At 31.5% G+C, this 16,690-nt stretch overlaps 1 protein-coding gene across 1 annotated transcript; it reads left to right on the top strand.

Moving 5' to 3' along the window:
- The first annotated feature begins 1,624 nt into the window (after positions 1-1,624).
- Positions 1,625-3,820, top strand: LOC131847704 (uncharacterized). Its single transcript, XM_059197339.1, has 3 exons — positions 1,625-1,873; positions 3,058-3,127; positions 3,504-3,820. Exons 1-3 carry the CDS (start codon positions 1,625-1,627, stop codon positions 3,818-3,820), a joined length of 636 nt encoding a protein of 211 aa, XP_059053322.1.
- The last annotated feature ends 12,870 nt before the right edge of the window (positions 3,821-16,690 follow it).

The raw sequence follows: 16,690 nt of genomic DNA on the forward strand, positions 1-16,690 counted from the left end.
ACCACAAATGTTGAACGCACTTTTCATCGGCAGTCGAGTAATTTACTGAACCTACTAAAGATTCCGGACATCGCATTAAAAATATACTATCAAAATATTGCTCGACTATAAAGTATATCAGATAGTCTAGAAAATCTGAAAAGTATTTATATTATATAAATGTGATATAGTTTGGGGACTGGTATTTGAATTCAATAAGTGTTTTTGATACAACCACTTTTTTGATGCAAGATGATTTATTATGGTCGCAATGAATTAGATATATCCTAAAAGTAGGTTTTTTTATACCACGTCGGTGGCAAACAAGCATACGGCCCATATGATGGTAAATGGTTACCGTAGTCTATAGACGCCTGAAACACCAGGGGTGTCAAATACGCGTTGCCGACCCTTAAAAAACCTTAATATACTCTTTTTGAAAAACCTCATGCTGTAGTCTCTCGAGAAAACCTCGGCAGGTAGTTCATTCCACAAACTAAGTGTACGCGGGAGGAAGCTCCTCTGAAACCGCTCTGTCCGAGACCACTTAGGTTCTAGTGTGTGGGGATAAATTTCCTGTCGATGGCGAGCGGTGCGATGGTAAAAGGTAACCGTAGGCAACATGTCAAACAATTCTTCAGAACACAGACCGTTGTATATCTTATATAAGAGAAGTCTCTGGTTCGCAGTGAAGTACTGCCTCGCTCTATTCTTGCTTGACCTTTTCTTCGAGGTGACCACGGAACTCAACTGTGTTAGAGATGTCGATACCGAGAATTCCAATGCTCTTAGAGATGGTAATGGGCGTGTTCTGGAATTGAGGAGCCACAGCAAAAGGAGTTTTCTTAGCGGTGAACGCGCAGGCTTGTATCTTGGTAGGGTTGAATTGAACCAAGTTCCATCGCCCCCAATCGGAGACTCTGGTTCAAGTACTCTCGATTTCAGATACAAGCTGTTCGCGGTTTGACTCCACAACGGAACGGAAGAATGTTAGCACGGCCCGTAAAATGCGTCCCCAGTACTGTCATCTATATAGCAATGAATGTTAACTATAGTTAATAAAACATTTATACGCAGCAGAAACAGTGAGAGAGCTGGGCCTTGCGGGGCACCAACATTTATTAATGCAATATCCATGCTATCGGAGCAACTACCGTCGACCACGGTTTTGATGCATCTGCCAGACAAAAAACTATCGACCCATTTGCATAATTCTTCTGGTATTCCCTACGAAGGCAATTTCGATAGAGGATCTTGATGCCAAACCAGATCGAATGCCTTCTCAATATCAAGGCTGACTGCCAACGCCTCACCTTTGCTCTCGATGGCAAGAGCCCAGCGGTGTGGAAGATACACTAAAATATCACCAGTTTAGCGATTATGGAGGAAGCCATATGTTATACAATAAATAAGCAAAATATGACATCACGTTTGGTTAATCCAAATAAAAACAATAGTCATCTTTACGTCGATAACGTGTACAGTTATACCGTTTTGGGAGATTACTTTATTGTACAAACGTTTTTTTATCATACACTTCAATGATCGAAGAAGATGAAATCTATGAATTATCTTATCATTACAATATATAAGTCTGTATCCCCGATGTTCGAATCATTGGTTAATAGTAACAGCATCAGCAAACATGAAAGCGTGCTTTGTTTTACTCGCCTTGGTAGCCGTTGCCTGCTCGGCACCTCAGCAGCGCAAGCTATTCCATGAACATTTTGAAGATTTTCTAATCGTTATAGGAGAGTCTGCAGGCCAGGAATTGACAGAGCTTGCGGAGAAATACTTTGAGTTTGAAGAGTTCCGGGCAACTATCGACTATATAGCGAGTACAGATTTTAAAAATCTCGTTTATGAGATGGAGTCACTACCGGAATTCAAAGCTGTAAGTCATTTAAATATTTACTAGCGGTTACTCTTAACTTCATGTACCTTTTATTACATAAAATATAGCTTAAGTTCATCCTCGTGATACAATCTATCTTCATATGAAATATCATTTAGATCTGTTCAGCCGTATAAAGATCACAAACAGACAGACATATTTTCAAAATACTTATATTAAACGACCCAGTTACTTTAAATTTGATAGAAGCAAATATTTTGTTCTTTGCAGCCTATTAGTTAATAAGCCAGGAAAATAGTAAACTAGTAATAGCGACATAATTTTTACGGCTACGGGAGTTTGTAAATCTTCTTCTAGATTTTACCTATATAAACAATCTTTTTGCTAATATTTATGTTCTACAGTTAGCTGGATATGCGTTTTGCTAATTAATTACCATTTACTATCTTATGTAACAAAATTGATGTCTAAACATGTTTAGGAGCTATGAGTTTTTATATAACAGATATCTATGAATTATATAAGTTTTCCACGAGTGCGTATAGATAATAATATATTTGTGATGAGTTAGTTGAAGTTAACACCAATGGTTTATATCAGTTATGATAAACTTTAATGATCATGGCTTTTTTTTACCTAAAGCCAAATAACGAATGAAATGATTCATTTTGTAAGTAATTGAAATTGGAAAACAAAGTGAAGTCTCACCTGGTAGTAAGCAGTGGGTACCCGTGGCATATTATTATACAGCTGTATGGACATTACGATATCATGTGACACCCTTGATACCACTTATGCGTTAACATTCTAAAGGACTAAGATGTATTATCTAGTAATTTCACTACCTCATTTACCTTACAGTCTGCCTAGTCTACATTTTTTATAATGACATCTAGTAACAGTAGAATGTTTAAAAATAATTTACTAAATAGGAATTGTCCTATACTTTAAAGTTATAGCTCTGTAGATATATATATTATAGACCTTATCTCTTTGTAATAAAAAAATAAATTTACGAGGGTCCTCGAGGAAGTTGCACCTTAATCCACCCTCGGCACCGCAACTGACTTTTACTAGGCTTCTTAATACAACTATTTTAACCATTTAGTAAATTTTCGGCCCAAAGAAAATGATTAACGAAAGTAGACTCTGGCCTAGTAAATCCCATATATTTTGTTAAGATTGGAGTTGACTTCGTATAAAACACTTTTTTTGCTTCACAGGTAATCGATTTCTTGGAAGCGAACAATATCGATATTTTATACTTCATCGATAGATTCAACACTCTGCTTGGTAAGTAATATTATTTATTATTAATTTATTAAGGCGTTATAACACAGATTCGTAGTTATATGTGCTCTAAATTGTTAAAAATAGATTAGAGTCCAGAATAAGTATTAAATAAGTAGCATTAAAATTTCATCTGTAAAAACGGGCTTAAATTCCTTTTTACAGACAAATTTTAAACCTCTTGTCTCATGTTAAATAGGTAGATATTTTTTATTTCTCTTACAAGTTTAGTAATCTTTTACTTTGTTAATTAACATTAGAAGACGACTTTTCTATGAAAAAACTATTTTTTCAGTTAGGTGAAATGATTTTGCATTTTTTATTTTTCTTCCCTAAAAACTGCACTACCTCCATTAATATTATATTTATTATTTTACAGAGGAAGGACCAGGTGGTCCTCCTATGTCAAAGGGTGCACGTGTAGAACCTAGTGGAACAGATTTTACATCGTTTATCAAAGATAACATTGACTTGTTCCCGAAAGACGATCTCTTTGCTCTGTTTGAACAGAAGATCGCTGAAGATGCAGATTTTAAGTCAGCCTTCGATAATTTGAACAGTGATGAGTGGAGAGAGATCTTTGGTGCTTTATGGGAGAGTGAACAGTTTTTGGCTGAAGTTCAAACTTTGGCTGACAATGGAATCGATGTTGGAATCCTTCTTTATGAAATTGTGGCAATCTTTGGACTCAATTAAATATTTATTTATAGTCCAACTTGTGCATAAACCATGTAAAAAATAAAACATAATAATTTATTCACACACGTCCGATATCTTTTAATTAGTTCCCAAGTTCGCATCACGTACTGAGCTGGACAAAGTTCCTCTAATATTTTATTAATTCTCTTTGAATGAAGCATGGCCCAGTGAATATAATTAGAGTGTTCTTTTGTTGACCGTTTAGTCAATCTATACAACCACAGTCTCTATATGTACCATTAAAGGTATTTAATGCTATATTAATGTCATTGTAGATACAATAATAATAGGTTGTAATAAAATAATGAAAGTCTTTTGTACGATTTTATAACACACTATTGTCTAAGGTTAACTGTATCAATTACCTTTCAAGTGTATAGCCATATATAAGGCGATTAGTAAGTCAAACTAATTGTTTATTACCCTGGGGGGTATCAATTTATTTATCATTTTCTATAATTGTGTAATAAAATGTTACATCAAACAAATTTCTTGGCATAGCTACTTAGACAATGCATTTTTTTTGTTATCAACTAGCCGACCCACGCATCAACGCTGCGTCACTTTTTATTGTGCTCCGTTTCTATTGCCCACAGCACACCTAAAGTTATATAGTTTAGAGCTTTTCTCGATAAATAGGCTATCAAACACTAATAAAGGTTATCTATTTGAAATATTTTTTTTGGTTGAACACGTATCTTTGGGACTACCTAAAGATACGTGTTCAACCAACAAAATTTCAGCTTAGTAATAGATAAACAAAAGTGAAATAAAATTGTTTTGATTACATTTGTTAGTATACATAAGTATAATTAATACTACTGTTATGACTTATCAATTGCTACTTAGGCTGTTTAGGTAAATATGGTTTAAACTTGCCTAACGAATAAATTTGCAATGTTTATGAATGTAGTAGTATGTAATGTAAGTAATTCTCAATGAGCTTTGCATAAACGAATGAAAGTACTCATATATTTGTACGAAACCCTCAGGGCGCGAGTTTTACTTGCCCTTTTTATACAAGATTTTTACCATGAAACAACGATTTTATTTTTTCAGAGAGCTTAAAATATACTGTCTCATTTTAAATTAAAAAGACATATGAGACTAACATTTTATCCATATTACTTATTTTTTTTATGTAGATTGTTATTTTAATTAATTTAATTCTCGAATAACCATTAAGCATGGTAAAAAGCTTTGGTTATAAACCACAGATTCTGACTTCCAAATCAAAATTGAAAACTCGCTCATACTAAAAACAATTCAAATAGTAATTTTTTCTCAGAGGAAACTGTACATAATATTCCATAATTACCATAGAAAACAATCGTATTGACATTTACTACTTGCAGCAGTCGGTTGGGTATATACTTCCATTTAGAATCTGATTTTTTTAAGTTGATTGAAGTTAATATTAAGTAATAATGTAATTAATTAAAAAAATATGTATTGTATTTCTAACAACTATAGAAAAGGCCCATACAAATTTTTATACCTATATTAGACGCTATTTTACAGGGGAAGGAACCTTATCTATTACAATAAGAATCAATAAATTATCTTCAGTCTTGGCAAGGATGTCAACGTGACAGAAACACACCAAAAATATCCATGAATAGAGAATGCTTCTGTCATTTGGCAAACAGTAGAAAATGTTAATAGGATGAATATATCACGACAGTGTGGAACCGCCTCTTCATTCTGATTGTATGATATTAAATTGTATTCAATTATTTGTTTACAAATCTATCAACGCTCATGTAAACATAAAATTCCTATTCCATTTCAATACATAAAGATAGACAGTCGTATATTGTTGTACAGGGACAAATATTTGTGAAAATTCTATTAAGAAGAGTTCAACACATTTTCATTATTTGTTCTATTATTTCGTGGAAAATGAGAAATTCTCATGTTGTTTTAGTTTTGTTGTATATTGGACTCGCTTCCGGATTTATCGATCCCTCGGGTGCTGCAGAGGTGAGTAGCAAAACACGAGATTATTACGAAGTTTAATTTTAAAATATTTCTAGTAGTGAATGTAAAATTTATTGCCAATTGTTATAATTGGCGAAGTGAAGAAGTGTGAGTGCAACACCCAACAGAGTTCCTCTTATATTCTGTAAACAGGTTTTAATTATAGGACATATACATAACATTTATTGCGTAATTCACTTACATTAGGAAATTTCCGGAACCATAATACGTAGGTATATTTGATATGTGGTCGCTAAGTTCATCGTTATACGGAAGCATGCAGTCAGAGAGGATTTGTGGAAATTCCAGTAAATAAAAGTTTCGCGCGGTGAAACGGTTTCATCTATTAGGTACAAGTATTAATTTATACATGTCTATTCTTATATTCTACTTACAGAATGGGGAAAAAACTGACAGCACACCAAGAAGTACTTCAGTTGCAGTAGTCGGAGCTAGTCCTCAAGAGAAAATGAAGTCCTCTTGCAATAAGCCGTATACATTGAATTTAGAAAATAGGAAGAATTCATTGAATGAGGATGAGTTATTTGAACAAGCAACTGAAAAGCAAAGTAATGTTAATGAAAGGTCGTTTATTTATATAAATCAAAAGTTTAGAACACCTATTTTAATGCGTTACAATTTGCAAGATTTAAAAAACAAAAGACACAAGACACTCTTTTCTGATATGGATACATTAGATTTTAATAAACTCCTTCAGAGATCTTCAGTTCACCCTGAAGAGTTTTCTAAAAGAGGTCGTTTTCATTCAAATAGAGAAGGAATTTCTCAATACTTTCCTACATTTCAATATCAAAAGTTTCATGGAAATACTAACGAAGGAAATGTAAATAGACATATTAATGAAGTAAATGAAATTATAAGAGACTATAATAATAAAACCAATCTCAGAATAGATGATCGTCGTCAATATTTAGAACTTCTTAAAAAGCCTATTACAAGAAATAATATTAAAAATAATACTGGAGTGACTAAGTCCATAATAAATAACAACACGCGTACGACGACTCGTGTAGTACCTGGAAAATTATTCCCTCCATATTATAGCATTACTAATAATATACTACCGCAAACAGATTCAACTAATGATAAAGAAAGCTCCGATGTAGTAAAGAACTACCGTATACCAAATAAATATGATAATTATCAAGTTGTTACATATAGAAATAAAATGCATAGAGATCATGATAAACTTAATGACGAAGTTGTGGCAGAAAGCAATTCAAAATATTCAAATTATTTTGATGATGACGATTTATTATATGCGTATCTGAAGGAATCAAAATATTAAAACTGAATGAAAAACATTTAGCTGCAGTGCTTTCTAACAAGAATGCAATGTTAAATACCCACAGGTAGGTATATCTATAAATATGTGCATTAGGAAAAATGTTAAATGACTGAATAGTATGTAAATAAGCTCAGTTCATGGATTTTAATGACATGAATTTATAAGTGATTCGATATTTGGAAACGAAGTAACCAATTAGAAAATAGCTAATATAATTTTCATCAAAAATAAAAATCTATTATTTTTAATCATGGTTCTTTATTGATTATGTCTTATTTTATAGAATATGTCTTATATAATTTATTAATATATATGTAAATATAAAACTACATAGGCTGCAAAAATAATCTGTCCCGATATGAAATTACTTATATTATTTGTTAATTATTTTATATCTATACTAACACTATAATAAGAGAGAGAGAGTGAGAGAGAGAGAGAAAGGGAGAGAGTGAGGATTTTATCATGAAGAAAGTAAACAAACCACTGCACCGACTTGAGAACTTCTTTTTATTTGTAAGGTACAATCACAGTAACATAGCTTGTTATGGTAATGTATACGAAACTTATAAAGTTATGAGCTTCTGGGCAAGCCACTAGCAAGACATAAGTATGGAGTGTGTAGGTATGTGAGTAGACAGCGTGATGCACGCGGCGTGGCGTGGGTAGATCATGCATTCATGATAACAACCGCTCAAAGTTATCACGATTAAGATCGCTGCGCGCGCACTTGCCTCTCACTACAGCGTTTGTTGCTTCGAGAAATGAAAAGCAAACACTGCAGAACGCCAACAGATGTCCAGATAGCCAATAGCATCATCGAAGAGTTATAGTCCATATGGAAATGTCTATATTTACTAGAAGTTAAATTGTTATAAAGTGTTTACTCTCATCTTACAAATGACTTGATTGACTAATTCTTACTGCAACATATTGATTGAGCTGTGATAATAAAAATATCGTAAGATTTAGCATACGTTTGTGTGGTCCGCAGAATCTACGTTCCTGTATATATTCGAATTCAAAATGTATACTTTTTATAAGGATTGCTTGAGCGTTAAAAGGTAATAAAAACAGTGAAAGTTGATTTAATGTACCATATTTTGATTATACAACAAAGCGCAGCCTATTTTCCTGAAATTTAGCACACTCATGCTTGGCATAGGACAGTAAAAACACATATAATAGTACTTTGTACAGTCAAGAAATACGTAGACTAAACGAAAACGAAGAATGTGTATAAATTAGAATAAGATAAAAAAACTATTCTGAATATATTAATCTATTTAACAATTGTGGACATATGGTCAAAAATTATTATAATTCTAATTATTTTTATGATCCTAATCATACTGGCATAAAGGCAAGAACGCCATATTGAAGTATGTCTTTATCTGAAAATAACGCATACAATTATATATTTTGAAGTAGATAAAGTTAATATGTTACAATGAAATGAAATATTTTAATTACTATATATTACCTTTTATTAAAACACATACTAACATTACAAATATAATTAATGAAGGTCTGTCTGTTATCACGGCTAAACGAATGTATTATCTATATTTGCTCAAAAAAAAAGTAAACGAAGTGCCGGATGACAGAAAGTATTATGTATAGGTTTCTTGAATTACACAGGAGCATAAAATATTAGTCAAATTTATAAATAACTAAATAAGTTATTTACAAATTTAAGTTATTTATAAATTTGACTAATATTTTATTGAATTTTAAGCCACATTTAGATTCTTTATGTTGCACATAACTTTTGCTGTATTTGTTGAGGGAGATGACTTCGCTCGGACCACTGACTTCAAAAATATTTGTCCTTCTCAGTTGATGATTTGACATACTTAAACATAGTGAATGTTGGTGTTTTTACAGGCATTTGTTGAAATAATATGGTCCAATCATAACAAGAAACTATAGGTAGATACTTATTGAGACAACTCGCGTATAAATATTTACAAAAGTAATTAATAAAATTCGTACAGTGGTAGAAAGTTTAATAATTGAAGAATAATAAAAAGGCATTGTAGTCAATTTGTGTTTAGTAATTCATACTAAATAATTTTTTTTACATGGATCATCTTATCATCATAACACTTCAATATTCAATTCTCATTCTCATTCATATTATTATAATATATAATATACTGTATTTTTACTCCGCTATCAGACAGATTTGTAAAGGTACTCGTATACTTTATATGTGTATAATGTTTGTTGCAGAGAGGTAGTTACATATTCATAATCTCGTTAATATGATTAAAATTAAATGTGCATCGCAAATAAACTAACACGACTAAGTTTTAATACACCAGTTTTGGATGCAAGCGAAACGAAGATAAGAAGTTGTCAGCACTTCTAATTTTGCTCACTTAAATTTCCATGTAGTTTCGAGTCTTCAACAGGTCTCAAGTTTGAAACTCTCTGGAATCGAGAAGCGTTATAACTGAGAGAGATGTGCATATTTTATTTCTCGTTTTACGCCTCACTCCGTACTCTTCGAAACACCAGATTTGGACCTTCTCACGGTTTATAGGGTTGCGTACTGAAAAATATAAGATAAAAATTACAAGATATTTAAAACAAACCCTAGAATATTATAAATATGAAAGCTAATAAGGATGGGGGATGTACGTTGTTGTTCATTTATACAAAGATCACTGGATGGATTAGAAAGAAATTATTATTATACAGTTAGTATATTAATAATAATGAAAGTCGTTTTTTATTCTATTAATGTCAAAAACAAATGTAGATTTTAGACCAACACAAGAATATATAATAAATTAACAATTATCAAAATTACTTACATCTCCTGTCTATAATATTTCTTGAGATTAAAAAGACAATCCAATTTAAAAGTTATAAGAAAAGGTATTTTTCATTGATGGCAGGGCACGGTATTACCATTTCATGGCTACCTATAAAAATGTACATAGGTGAGTCAGTTAAAACTTGCTGTTACATCTATCGCTGGATAGATAAATATATATATATATATATATATATAGGGATTTTTTTAAGACAAGAGATACAGTCAGATCCCGAAACTAATTGAAGTTTTAGGGGCAAATTCTATCGTTTATTTTCCTGTGGTTATCTATTCAATTCTTGAAGATATTTTTATTTTAATGGACACAAATAGGCCTTAACTTAGAAACTCACAACCCTATTTCGGGAATCCTATTTAATTATGTAGATGCGGATGATCGTGGCCATTTTCTTGCTTTATGAGGGTAGAAATGGCCCTCTTGAGTTCGTTAATCAATGATATCTTATTTGTTAAGGTAAGTTTTTTGTGAATTTTATATCTTCTTATCTATATGTAGTTTCATCATTTGTTGACTGCTATTATAATTACATTTTTTATAAAATTTACTGCAAATAAATTTAATTTGATAACCTTGGTGGCATAGCGGTCTAGCACGCCGCTTTACGTCCGATGGTCGCGGGGTCGATTCCTGGCACGGTACAAATATTTCTATTCATGAGTATGATTGTTTGTATCGATATGGGTGTTTTCTATGTATAATATGTAATTGTATTTACGAAAAAAAAATCTATGTACTTGTATCAGTTATCTAGTACCTATAACACAAGCTTTACCTAGCTTAACTTGGGTCTAGATGGCGCTGTGTGAATTGACCTGAGATTATTATTATTTAATTAAATTTAACCTAATTTTACCAAAACTAGACTTTGTACAAAGTCATTTGGGTGTTTACGTGTATGTGTATGGTACATATTTTGGGAAACATCCCAGCTTGTAGTGACTTGAATATGGAATCCTTGGAAATGTCTATGGTATTAATTAGTTCAAAAGAAGGCCTTCTATACTTGTAAATAAATATGAATTCAAATGAAATGGTAGTATAGATCAAACTCTATATCTACTATTTACTAAAAAACTGAAAGACGGTCAGTTATCACTACTGTTAGCAAAAATACATTTAGTTCAACACTACAAACATATATATATATAAAGCTAACAACAATTTACGGATCCAAAGAATTATATATAAGTGTCCATGCAGTTTTGTGAAAATAAAAAGAATACAGTTTGCTGATCATTCGAACTGAATAGGTACGTACGAGTATAATGTTTGTTACGAATATTCTTGTTTCATTTCGTTACTAGACAGTGGCTGCGAAAATTCCAATCGCTCAAGTAATGATTTGAAGCATGTATAATGCAAAGCATGTATACGTGTGTATAAATTATTCGTAAAATTCATATCAGAATTTTATGCAATATTGCGAGAGATTAGGGCGTTGAAATAATGATAGGTTATAAACGATAAAAATAATAACAATCTCAGGATAAATCACACAGCGCTAACTAGATCTACGTTAAGCTAGCTAAGGCTTGTTTTATGGGTACTAGATAACTGATACAAATACATAGATTTTTTCGTAAATACATACATATTATACATAGAAAACACCTAGACCGATACAAACAATCATACTCATGAGTACAAATGTTTGTGCCCTATGAGGAATCGAACTCGCGATCAACGGAAATAAAGCGGTGTGCAAACCGCAAGACCCTCGAGGTCGTCGATAATGTCAGAGATTGCTGAGTACGGAGCCATGACACATTAGTCCTCAGAAATGATAATGCATGTGGAGGACCATATGCATCGCATGAGGATATAATGCTCATTAATATTCTCTTATCTGCGGTGCTTATGGTGCTGTTCATGTATTAGACGACGATTGCCACTTTCAATCAAGCGGGCTGTCAGTTAAAAACTAGATGTGTAGGCAAAGAGGAAATGAGTGTACAGAGTGTTCACCAAGAAAATAAGAAATGCAAATAACGAAGAAGGAATACTATTCGATTGATTTTGATTTAAAATTGAAAAGCAAAATACCATTAATGTAATCTGCAATGTATAAACCTTTGTATATTATAAATAAAAGCAAATACCCGGAAAGATACATGCTTAAGTACGTATTTTATCGTCACTGTATACCCTGATACTTGAGCCAGGGTTGCTTGTACGATGAAATAAAAAATTTGATAAAATCTCGTATGAGGCTAAAGAGCCAGCCCTATAATCACGTATATCATATTATTTTGACCGATTTTCGTAAGTCTAAATCTCATACAAACTTGAATGAGGGTGGAAATATCCTCGTACAAAGACTAGATATGTCGTATATGGGCGAGCATTATCGCATGGTTGGCATCCCTGATTCGTGCACAGTGTAGATAAATAGGGTGGCAGTAAATCAGTCGCGGTCGTGACGTATCTGCGTGACATCGCACGCTGTCACCTGTTCGCCTCGGCTCGACTCGCCTCGTCTCGTCTCATTTGCGGATGAGGAATTATAAAAGATAATGATACTTTTAAAAATGTTTCACATTAATCAGTAACAAATTTACAATTATATCCTCAGATGATGTTGTTATCAGAGACGTTTAAAGGAGGGCTATGTGTTATGTAACATACACATATTGCCATTTCATTACCTAGCTAACTAACTTCAACTATTATGTACTGCTCCTTTTTAATGTTGAAATATTTGGTTGTACAAATAAATCATTATTATAATATATACTTTTTTAATATTAATTAATTTTCATATATTTTGCACAAATAAATTATTTAGTCCCTGACTTCTTACATAGGTATAGATTACTACTAGTGTATTTTTGAGCGAAAATAATTAATTCGTAATGAAATATTTTTTACAGTACGTTAAAAATTTATTGTAAGTATCTCTAACGACCAGTTCAGCTAGCTACTTCAGTTGAGATAAACTGGTAAGAAAGTCGTCTGGAGCATTTAAAAGTTTATAACCTTCTACCTATGTGATATGAATCACCAAAACTGTTAACTATCGAATAATGGATGAAACCGGAATTCTGTATGAATAAAAATATATATAAGTAATAGGGGAGGGAAGTAGATGGGACAATTGGGGAGACTGTACTTGAATACAAGTGATAAGGCGTTAAAACGTCTTTTTGAAAGCAATTTATGAAGGTCTACCCAACAAAAGTTGTATTATACAATAAATTAAATCATAGTTACATATGACCTGCATATGTAACTTTGATTTAATTTATTTTAATTAACTTATGTAGAAGTCGCCAATATCTATTGTGGTATATTCATAACTATTGAAATTAACCAATTCGTATTTAACTTGAATAGAAGCACAAAATCATATTGCATGAAAATTTAACAAGTCAGAAGCTGATTCAGACTAATCTTATGATCCGCAGTTCTAACCAAACCCGTTTACATTTAGTTGCTTAACAAGAAATTAGCAGAACGTTAACTCCAGCCATGTCGTCTACGCTACTTCGCTAGTTGAATGCAAGGCGTTCATCGACTTGAGAAATGTGATCTATACGATATACGAATGTTATGTAGATATACGAAATTACACAAGATAGATAGAAGATAGTAGAGACTAAATGACAAGAATTTACGTATTAAAAATAATAAAACAGTCTTACGTGTCATTACTGTTAGTATATCTAATCTAATATGTTAATGATACTGAAAAGCTTGTTTTAAACCTTTAAGCTAAAAAGGTTTTTTCAAATGAATAGGTATTGAAAAAAAAATTTGGCATTTCATAACCAATTTTATGTAGATTTAGTGTTTAGAAGTACAACAAAAACAATGAGGTAGCATACTAATAAAAAATTAAATATTTTTTAATATTATTTAATAATAATATTATTAATTAATTCTGTTGTGCTTCCTAGAAGCACAATAGAATTAATTTATTTCAAAATAACGTTTAGGAAAACCGTAGGGCACAGTTAGTTCGGAATAATATAATCAGTACTTAATATAACCAAGAAACAATACGAAATAATGTATTCATATACATACAAATATGATATAATGTATAAGAAATTGGCAGATTTATCAGATAAGCCAACAAGAAATAGTACGTGCCGTGCAGTTTACCTCGGCTTAAAATACCCTGGCCTCTCCGGTTGTGGGTTTCAATCTGCCTGGTAATAACACATTATATGTCAAATTAAACTTCGCCTACCTGTTTAGCTGAATTACGTTCGAATATGTTTAGCGAAATGTGGAAAAGTATTATAACTTGGCATTTGTGTAAATAATCATGGGGTAAATTAAGAATTTTACAGTGACATAGTAGATATCTATCCAAGATAGTAGTAAAGTATTACAAAAATAATCATCATAATCAATTGTGATATTCACACAAATGCAGTCAAATAAAAATATTTTCAGGTTTATGTCTGTTTATACACAAAATTAAAAACAATTAAAATTGACTTTGAAACTGTTTAATTATTCATTGTAATAATTTATAGATGTAATAACGAAACCACAATATAGAAAATAACGAATAGGGTATTGTATATAAAATTTATAACTATAATTGAACATCATCACATCTTTTCCATCAGGTAGGTTAAGCAAATTGTATATAGTTATTTACCTCTTTTCAGGACGACTGACCGCTTACAGACGAGACAGACACATTTCATATTTCAGCAACAAAATTTTGCGATCAGCCATTCTCATACAACTGATGGTATACATGTTTTCTTCTATTATTATATACAGTTCTTGTAATATATACCTTTAATACAATATTTTCTATTTATTCTATATAAGGAGAATCTATATTATTTATATAATAGACACCAACCCAATAATGTCTTTAATTAATTTAGATTATTGTCAACAGTTTACGTTACCAGTCAGTTATCATGCCAAACATTGTACATATATCTAATATTTGAGAGAGTAGTAAACCATTAGACAACAAATTATTATACATAGATTTGATAATTTATAGTTTGATATAGACAGAGGAACCTATGGACATATTTTAATATATAAATGTTATAGGTACAAGTAATTTTCAACAAAGTGCAAAACTAGTTCTAATGTAAGCCTATCTACAATAGTAATACCCAAAAATACATCATTTTGCATATTTTATAGTTAAAAGCAATGTTATGTAGTAGCTAATCTTGATTGGAAGGCAGGTGACAAATATAAATAGACCTTACATTTAGATTTCGATGTCTTATGCATTGTCTAATAAAGCCAATTAGGGGCTAAATAGAATTAAGCTACCAGAAATTATTTACAACTTGAATCTAGTTTTACTTAATATAAACTTATAGTTCTTATTTAACTTATATAAATGGTTTGTTTTATGGTATAGATTATTCATTATTACATATATATTATACATTACATCTCTCAACATTTATACTAGGTTTGTCTCTCTGGTTGAACTAGCCTTTTGTCAATATCAATGTCAGTAGGTGCCAGCAGTTCTTTCAACTATCGTCACTAGATTGTCCTACGAATTTTTGGGTATTTTCCCGGTAAAAGTTGAAATATTTTTTTTATTTCTATCGCTTCCCTCTACATTCGTGGATAATAGTGATGATCAGTAGACAGGATTTTAGAGGTATACAATTCAATTCAGTGCTTTATTTCAGCATTAAGTATATAACTGGCAATCGCAGTATTGTGTGGTTGTCGTATGTGCATATATATAGGCGACGGTTACCATTTGCCATAAGGTGGCTTTTTAGCTTGTTTGCAATTAAATTTACATAAAAAGAGTAGAAACACAAGTACACGTATCTAATATATTTAATACAACAGTTTAGTGCTAAGTACGGGTGCGTCGTTAAACTCTTTATCGTTTAGAGACAACGAGGTAATCAAATGGACTCCGGTACATAGTGACTACTTGCTTCTACATCCGCAATAAAGAAGTCTTTATGAGGCATGACATGTGTACCATTAGGCTATTCACGTTACACCCTAATCCCTGTTTTACTCAAGAAACTTTAGAGTACATTATATTCTTTTGACAGAACCTTCCCTTGTTTGTCGCATTGCGTACAATTGTTTTTTTATACGTTTCTTGTTCAGGAGGTCTTTTGTTGATACAGATTGTTTACAGTTTGAAATACATCTACTTATTGTTATAATAAGTTTAAATTTAAACGGTTTACACATTAACTGTTATAAATAATAAAAAAAAAACTTGTGAAGAATATTTACATGCAAATCAATCTCTACGAAATTAAATTAACGTGTATTAATTGGAGAATTAAATTAATTAAATATTTTAATTCCATCTTTTTAGGCAGTTAGTACTAAGCTAAATTGTATTATTGGACATAAAATCATCAATATTGATTTTCAGAGTCTCACAATATAAATAATACAGAGAGATATTTATACTTCCATTATCTAAAAACCAAAATAGAATGTACATTTTAGAATAATCAAACCCGAATGGGAATATTTAAGTGACTCATCTGGATAAATGGTAGCATTGTATCTATTTCTGACATGAGACAGCAAATGTGCGTTTATTATTGTTTTAAATTGAATAAGAAAAAACGAATGTAGAAGAAAGTATCAGAAAAAGAATATTAGAAATGGTGACTAATAACAAATGTAGATAGAATATAAAATGCTGTATATGTTTATGGTATTCATATCGATTACCGATTAGACATACTACTACTATTATAATTAGAAAAATAAACAAATAATATTACTACATATCAATTAGTGCCA

The sequence above is a fragment of the Achroia grisella genome, unplaced genomic scaffold (genome assembly GCF_030625045.1).
Source record: "Achroia grisella isolate CSIRO2021 unplaced genomic scaffold, CSIRO_AGI_Agris_v1 utg540, whole genome shotgun sequence".
Classification (NCBI taxonomy): Eukaryota; Metazoa; Arthropoda; class Insecta; order Lepidoptera; family Pyralidae; genus Achroia; species Achroia grisella.